Genomic DNA, 9,183 nt, shown 5'->3' on the forward strand with positions numbered 1-9,183 from the left:
CACATGCCTCTTATCCTGCTTTTTGCAGATTTAGAGTCCAGATGCTTTATGTAAATGTTTGCCTTTCCATTCTTCTTGTCCTGTAAATGAAAGTGAGAGAAAAGCAGATTAAAGAAGAGGTGAAAGAAGAGAAAGGATCATAAGTTGTTTGGTTTTGTATTTTTACCAACTAAACCTGTTGCCTGTTGTCTCTTCTTTACAGGTGTGACATATCATGGTAAAAGGGCTGATGTGTGGGCTTTGGGTGTGACACTTTATTGCATGGTTTTGGGTCATTATCCATTTATCGGTCATACTCTGCAAGATATATATAACAAGGTAAATAAACAATAAATTACATCTAAAATAAGAGAAATTATGAAGAGGAGGAATTACTTATATTTTTGTATATAAATGGTTGTAGATTGTTCATGATCCATTGCTCCTGCCAGAGGACATGAATCCAGAGCTTGCAAACTTGCTTGAAGGGCTTCTTTGCAAGGGTGAGCGACTTTCTAATGTTTGCATTTTTTAGGGAGTTCTAACTAAGAGCTGATTGTTTAATCATTTTGAAATTGAATACATTTGTGAAATTCATTATATTTGAAAATCACAGATCCGAATCAAAGGATGAAATTGGATGCTGCTGCGAGGCATCCATGGGTTGTGAAGGTTAATGCGTCAACCCTGCCAGATTGAGGAATAATTTTCTATCATTCTGGTCATTGCAATAACACTACAGCTTCCTCTAAAACATTGTCAAATGCATTTTAGCAAGGATGGATACATACACTTATCTATGGCTGCTTAGTCATGGAAGAAATGCTTAGTTTTCTCAGAAGATTGATCTTTTTGATCATGACATTATTGAGCCATCCTTTTGACACATTTGCCCTGTGGTCTGTGTCAATTTTCTGTATTTGGAGGCATGCATTGGTAGCACTAAAAGTGAGTACTGATGCAATCTAGTTGCCAAAACAACTTCTGTGTGAAGGCACCGAAGGACCCTTTGCTACCATACCCTGCCCTTTTGAGCCTAAATGTGCTACCAAGTTTATATTAAATTATTAAACAAGGTTGTTAAAATTGAAAGCAGCGAGGTATGGAAAGTCAGGAGCATGGAATTTGGTCCTTGTGACAAAATTTGTATATCGTATTGTGTAGGGTGTGGTATAAGATATCATAGACAGAAATTTGCAGTGGCAATTGATGCTATTCGGGTTAGAAATGAAACTATATTCAAAATCATAAATTCCTGTTATAGTGAGGTATTTCGTCAAGGCTTTTTTAAAGTGGTTTTTGCATTTTATGCTGGTCATTTCAAGGATCTGAGGCTTACCTTGATCAGTTGACAGTGGATGCTTATATTGACTAGTTGATGGACTGGAAGGTGTTACAAGAGCAGAAATAAAGAGTAAGTTGGTTTTTATTTCTTCTTGCTACACATGGCTTATGTTTCAAAGTCATATTTCAGTACAATATTAGCAAGAATGGTTTTCCTTGCTATAGTTAGGTACTTATTTGCTCTTTGAGTTTTGTTGATTTGTTAGTGTTATTATGGAAATTTACAATTTCTTTCTTCCCTGAAATACTTATCTTTGATTGTAACTGCATCCAATGTAGCAAGGTCATTAAAGAACTCATCTGTTCATAGGTTGTCATACTAGAGGATGCTGGAATTTTTCTGGTCACCGTACAAAGTTAATTGTAATGTTGAGTTTGAAAAATTGAAAAGTGGAACCCATGTGTACAGAATTTGTATTCGTGATGTAGCAGTAATTTAACTAATTTTCTACTTCTTTAGTTAAATGATAGTTTTTGTAGCCTATTTTTGTTGGACGTTGGAGGATATCTGCAAACCAATGTTGTGCAGTGGTAAGTGTACTGTGTAAAATTTCTTTTTGAAAACTGAAAATAAAATCAGTCCAGAACACCTGAAACAGCTGTAGAATTGTTCATAGTTATCCAGAAACTCCAGTATATGAACAAGGTCCATGTCCGCATCCCCATGCCTGCAGTTTTAGGTGACTTTATATATATATAGCTGTACTCTTATTCGTTTACTCATGTCTCCTAGTTTAATAGTGTCTCCTCCCTCGTTCCATTACCAGTACCCTCACTTCTCCAGGTAACTATGGAATTAGCATATACAATTTTGTATGATTATATGAACAAAATGAATAACATCATCATAGCTCAATTTTCTCCTTTGAAATCATTGTTTTGTCCTGGGTGTATGTAAAAAAGGCTAAATTAACACTAATCAAATAAAATTATATAAATAATCAAAGTCCAAATCTTTCACAAACACAAAATACCATTATAAATCACCGGATTACCACCTGAATTTAGTCTTGAAGATGTACAAACTACACTTTTGCTCATACTCAAGGCACCTCTCGTTTATTTTGACTGTGCATCAAATGTTTCTAAAATGTGGGTGTGTGACTTTATTAGGTGATTGTATGTTATGGTCCAGGTCATATGTGCAGATGTTACAGCAATTTGCCCAAAGATTAAACACTGAAAGATCAGAGTTCACTGAGAGTGGTCTGAAGTAAAAGAAATCTCTATCTCGTCATCCATAGCAAAATGAAGAATCAACCAATCTCTAATTATATGTTTTGATTTGTGTTATAAAATCGAAGTTTGATTTTGATCTGAAACTCATGGAAGATGTTTATACTGTGGAAGATTCAAATGAAACCTACTTTTTAAACAAAAATTCTTGTTTTCCTCCCTTTTTCTATTATCTATTTGGGACAAACCATACATGGCTTTGTCACTTATAACAAAAAATCAAATCATTGATTCTTGGGGAATTTATAATGGTTTTAGAAATTAAGCATGAGATTCACAGTTAGGCTTTGGAGTTTATGATGATTGAAGGTAGAATAGGAGGGCAAAAACCAAAACTTCGACTCAATTTTTCATTTAAATTTTCCACATGATATAATTCTAAAGCTTAATGTATCAAATAACAAGGAGGCCACTTGGAGCCCTTAGACTTGAGCTTGGCATATGGTTCATCTTAGGGATTGGCCCAAAATTCTTGCAGAGTTTATCTAGATATGACATGGTTGGAAATATTGTTCGATACTTGAAAAGAGAAATAATGGTCTCTTTTTTTGTTGTTTTGTTGATGTTAATTTTTCCATGTATATCAAGTTTGATTTGTTCCAATGTTTGGTTGAAAATCCTAGTGCAAGCTAATAAAATTGTACTTGAAGTTACTCACTTTTAGGTGTTTCTTAATGTCCCCTTTCTAACACATGTTGTATGAGGTTGTTGTTAGCCTATTTTCCATGGTCCTGCAGGCTAACAAGACATTTAAGGAATCTTGAAGATATTTGGCCTAGGCAATTTCAGTTGCAGGCGATTTTGAGGTGTTTTGATGTGTTTTTGGGATACTTACTATTTATAGTAAGTCAGTTGGACCAGGTCAGGATCATCAATGGTTATTGATGATATTGATTTGAGATTTTAATAATCATTTGTGTTATTTTTAGTACTTTCAGATTGAATAAAACTCAGAAAATCAGAACTAGGTTAATTAATTTATTGTTTTCCAAACTTAAGCATAATAAAGGAAATGAAATGCACAAGGACAAAGCACAGTTACCCTGGGAAAACCTCCTAGGAGGAAAAACCCAGCCAAAGGATCCTCAGATCTGATTATGATTTTGAATTCAACTGAAAATTACACACTTATCTGGAGTATAGAGGTTGCAGTCACAAGAAAGAAGAGATAGAAGTATTCACAATTAGTTTGCTAATGAAGATTATGAGTTGCAGTCCTCCTCATCGGATTTTTCTGTGTGTAGCAAGGGTAGCAGCACCTTTCAAGTAGCTCATAGTCCTTCAATGGAGTTCTCTATATTTTGGAGATGGTCTGCTGCCTTTTAGTGAAATTCGCTGTCTTCAATTAGAGATCTGCTGCTATCTAGTGAAGTTCGCTATCTCCTATTAGAGATCTGCTGCCATCTAGTGAAGTTTGCTGTCTCCTATCTGCCTTACTATGAATTTCGCTTTCACCGAATATATTTTGCGTCTACATAAAACTGAATGATGATAATGAGAAGTATATGCTCCATTTATAGGAGTCATATTACTTCTTAATTATGTCGGCCTTCTTTGCAATTAAACATTTTATTTATTTTAATTCCTTTTAAGTGAATTGAAATAGGGTCGGCCCTATCAAGGAGGCGAGTTGGATTTGGGTGAAGCGTTGGAAGCCTTTTAGGTGAGCCGAGAGGTATTGGGCCTGGCCCTATATGATGGAGGCGGATTCCAATGTTGCCCAAGGGAATTGGAATCCGCTAGCCCTAATTACCAACAACAATTTGCCATTATTAATTAATTTATCAATAAAGTTAAGTTAAAAGGGAAAGTAATTTAAATATTAAAAGTTCCCTTATTAAAGTATGTGGAAACATGAATGTTAAAGGGAAAAAATATATCTTTTATCCCACATTGACTTGAAATTGTGTGAGCTCTCCTAGGAAAGTTATAAAATGCTCTTAAGAGCTCATTTATGGACGTGCTTGGTTTATTATTTTCTCTTGGAGAATTTGGGAGCTTCTAACTTTTAGTTTCGTGCCCTAGGATGGAAACCCTTGGGTTCTTTGGATTGGATGAAAACTCAGTTCCATTTAATGGTGGATTCACTTTAGAATTCACATTGTGCTTCTGCAAAGCTCTTATATGAACACACAAAAGAGAAAAGTAATCCACCCACAATTAAAACTTCTGCTGAGCTTTTCTCATTAAAAGACATCAAACAAGGTATAAAGAATTTGTGAAGTGGTAAAGCACAAGATATTGATGGTTTACAAGCAAAATTTTTAAAGTGGGGAGTTGATCTCCTAGCTCCGCATATCAAGAAGATCTTTAATGGAGTCACTCAAAACATCTTTCTGGCTGAATGGACTAGTGTGGTTATTCCTCTTCACAAAAGCGGAGACATCAATTGATAACCCTTTTAATTACCACACTATTATGGTCAACCCTCTCTTTGGGAAGCTTTTTGGGAGCATGATAGAGCGTAGAATCAATAAATGGACAGAAAAAGAGGGAAAAAGGGCAAGAGGTCAGGTTGGCTTCCGGGCTAAACTACCGTGGATCATTGCATCACCCTAAGACACTTCATTGAAAAAGTTTGGGACGGCCAAGGGGGGGAGGTCTTTTGCTGCTTTGTTGATTTCAAATAAGCTTTTGACACTATCCTTAGGGATAAGCTTTGGCATAGAATAGAAGAATTGGAGGTCCCATAAGAGTGTAGAGTTGCTGTCCACAAACTATACGAGCAGGTTAGAGCCAAAATCAGAACTAAAGAGGGTATGTCTGAATGCTTTGGTAGTGACATCGAGGTCAAATGGGGGTGTCCTTTGTCTCCCACATTGTTTGGTTTGTATATTGATAATCTTGAAGAATGGTTAAACAATACTAATGGAGAAGGGATCCAATTGGCAAAATACGTGGTCAAGTTACTTCTATATGCGGATGACCTTATTATTATTGCAAAATCAGCACAAGGTTTGAGAGAGCATCTGAAGGCCCTTGAGCTCTTTTGTCAGAGGTTGGGATGCAAGTGAATACTTGTAAAACCAAAGTCATGATTTTTTCATTGAAAAGGAAGAAGCATCAGGCTAATTTCATCTTTGAAGGCAGCCCCTTGGAAGTAGTGATGGAGTTCAAATACCTAAGAATTGATTTTCACAATCTAGATCAAAGAGGATCCAAGGAAAACTAAAAAAACTTTTTTTGGTTTGTTAGTGGTACTGGTTATCCTCTATGGGTGTGAAGTTTTGGGGAACAACATGTCAAGCACAAATGGCAACAAATAGAAAGAATTCAAAAACATCTAATCACTAGCAGCCTCAATGTCAAATCAACGATACCTTATGAGATTTTTTTAGCGGAAGTTGATATGTTCCCAATTGAGGCCTCAACGATAATTCGGTTGTTATGTTTTTAAAAAAAGATTGAAAGTATGGATAAACACCGCTGGCCCAAAATGATTGTTGAAGAGGAGCTATGTCGTAGAAAGAAGACGTGGAAGAAACAAAACAACAAGTGGATGAACATGTGGGACCTAAATATGAATGACTATCCTAGCACTAAAGAAGAGGTAAAAAAGTGGGTATTAGAAAAATTCAAGAATGTCATGTGGACAAAACAGTTAGGCAGAAAAAAAACATACTATATTAAAGAATTTAACCACACTTGGGATCATGACGAAAAAGTTTATTTGAGATCAACGATTAGTGGAAAGGCCAAAATTTTAATTGCTGAGTTGAGGACTGGATCTCATCATTTGAGATGCGAAACTGGTAGGTGGAAGATGCCCAAAGAAGACTGGGAAGAAAGGACGTGCATTTTCTGCAGCAAGAGTGCGGTAGAAATAGAATGACATTTCATCAAGGAGTGTGCAGCATATGAGGATATTTGCAGTCAATTTGAGAACGAATTAAAAGTGGAGAGTCTGAATGAACTTTTTGAAGGGACAAAGCTTCACAAAACGAGTTTCTTACTCAAAATCCATAATAGAAGAACCAACATGGAAAAGAGCTTGAAAATGGACTAATTTTTGTTCCTTGGTCACTTAGACTGCTGGGTCTGTGGATGTCATTAAAAGTCCTTCATTCATTCATTGATCAATGCCCTAGTTTTTTTGGTGTGAAGTTTCCAGGTACTTGGATGAAGATTTTATGTTATTTTTGGAAGCTTGCTACAGTACTTGTACTTGCTACAGTGACATGATTGCTAAAGTGTTCGTACTGCTACAGTGTTGCGCTACAATGTTACGCTACAGTATAGGGGTTTATTTTGCTTGCTGTTACAAACCTGTTTGAGTGCAAGTTGCTGAAGGTCATTTTCCCTTTACTGGCCATACCTATTAATGGTCTGTTAATTGTTTATACTGAGCCGTACAAGTCTGGAAGGGTACCGTACAGGTCTGTAGTCATAAAAAGGAAGTCGTACAGGTCTGCAACCATCATAGGGGAGTTGTACAGTTCTGTATCAGTCAAAAAAGAGGGTGTATAGGTATGCAATAGTTGTTAGGGTGCAGTACATAGTAGAAACCCATGAACTAGAGTGCCATACATGTATAATTTTATTGGAATGCTGCCGTACATGCCTGAGATAGTGATGTGTTGAGGTGAAACCATCACGAGGTGGCGACAAGGGGTTATAGCTGTTGATATTACACCCAATGATTTAACATTGTGACTGGAACGACCTGGGTATGCAAAAGATTGTAATTATTCCATTAAATGAAAGTAATTATCTGCTGTTAATGTTTTCAGAATTCTGGAATAAAGATATATGCATGAGTTTGGTTCAAATATTGTAGTATTAATATAGAGTAGCTGCATTATAGATTTCTTGAGTTGTGTCATATATTAATCATTCCAAACCACTGCAACACAAACCCCAAACCAAAAACTTAGTGTCCAGCTTGCAAGTCAACTGTTTGACAAAATTACAGTGAGTGGGAAAGGTAGAAAAAGTAGCAAGCAAGGGGATTCTTACACACCAGGGTAATGCATCATGAACAATTGCCAAAATTATGTCGACCTCTTCTTCCAACAAGAGTCAATCATGTCCTCGTGGGTGTTGATGTGGACACAATCACGATGCCCGTGGGCATGACTCATGCTTCTCAACCATCTCAACATAGAACTTGGGGCCACAATGGTGACAATTGGTCCCACAATTTTCATCTGCCTTTAGTTTCCTTGCAACGTCATTATAGAGGCACTTCTAGTTGGTTGTACAATGGCAAATTTCCTTGCCTCATTTTGGCTATTTCTCTTGCTAGGAATGATACTCTACCCCTCGATGATGAACATGTTAATGATGAAGTTACACCTATAGGTTGGGTGTCTATCTCTAACGATTGAAGAAAACTATATGATTGTGATGTCTCCTTTCACATTTCGTTCCATAGCTTCTGCTAATTAGTGGCTTTACCACATGGTTTTTGGTTATCTTTGAATATAATATTTAAGGTTGGGCCTTGCATAGAATATGGGTGTAGTTTTTTTTTGTAACTACCTTGTATTTAGTATATAAGGTATTATCTTTCTACAAAATAATGTTAATGACACCAATTCATTAAAAAAAACATTTAATACTTTTTAACACCTAAAGCATTCGATGTCATGGAAATTTTTGCTTTATGTAATGTTCCTAGGTTTAGATTCTAGCATGCTATCTTTAGAAAAATCTATTTATAATATGTCAAGATATATCCTTCTTGAGGTATCTATTCCACACACACACACACACACACACACACATATATATATATAGGTAATTTGAGAAGGGTATCTTAGGGAAAAGATAAAATGAGAACTATATAATGTTAGTTAATCAAATGTGCCCATATTAATGAGAGAAATTGAAAATAATGCATAATTTCATATGCTTTAAAACAAATTTGTAAGACATACATCACATCATTTATCTTCTAATAATTTTAGTTTCTATTTTTCATTTTTTTAATTGACAAGTTTTCCCAATTTCATTCTTTCATAATTTTCATATGTGAATGATGATATTGGTTTTAGACTTTGCAACAACTTAACATGAAATATAGCCACAAATATCAACTCAATTATCTCTTTTTGTCTTATGTCAGTAGTGGCTTTTTGGATAAAAACACAAACTTGTGTCACACTTTTGGCCAACTAAATAGTTTCCATTGAAACATTTTAGGCTGGAAAGGTTTTGATTAGAAGGTTTTTGTTCAAAACCACATGGTGTGTGTGTGAGAAACAAGGTTTTGGTGAAAGGGTTTTGACCAAAATAAAAAATTATTATTTTTACTTAAAATTTGGAACCGTGTGAATTTTGCTTGGAAAGTTTTAGTTGAAACTATCTATGTGGTTGCTTGTTGGTAGCTGTCTCATTATTTTTCTTTTTTTTTTGGAACTTTCTATTTGAATCTCAGTCAAAATAGATTTTTTAACAAAATTGAAAATACCTTTTTTTTTGTAACTCAAAGTTTACAATCCAATATATATTTTTAATATTTTGATTAGTTTGTTTCTTTTTTTTTTAAATTTTTATTTATAATATTGCAAGTATGTTGTTTTATTAAAAGACAAGGTTGACTAGAAACAAGAAAAGATAGAAACATAATTATTTCTTTTGAAAAATATAGGAGAGAATCTCTCTCCAAAAGGGTTTAACTTT

At 35.2% G+C, this 9,183-nt stretch overlaps 1 protein-coding gene across 1 annotated transcript in view; it reads left to right on the forward strand.

The window, feature by feature from the left end:
* LOC131068394 (serine/threonine-protein kinase GRIK1) overlaps positions 1 to 1,421 on the forward strand; it is a 119,013-nt gene extending 117,592 nt beyond the window's left edge. The window contains exons 9-11 of the mRNA XM_058003576.2: positions 203 to 318; positions 404 to 482; positions 596 to 1,421. Of these exons, the coding sequence (XP_057859559.1) occupies positions 203 to 318; positions 404 to 482; positions 596 to 678 (278 nt within the window). The 3' untranslated portion in view covers positions 679 to 1,421. The remainder of the gene's footprint in view (positions 1 to 202; positions 319 to 403; positions 483 to 595) is intronic.
* The last annotated feature ends 7,762 nt before the right edge of the window (positions 1,422 to 9,183 follow it).

This window comes from Cryptomeria japonica, chromosome 5 (assembly GCF_030272615.1).
Source record: "Cryptomeria japonica chromosome 5, Sugi_1.0, whole genome shotgun sequence".
NCBI lineage: Eukaryota > Viridiplantae > Streptophyta > Pinopsida > Cupressales > Cupressaceae > Cryptomeria > Cryptomeria japonica.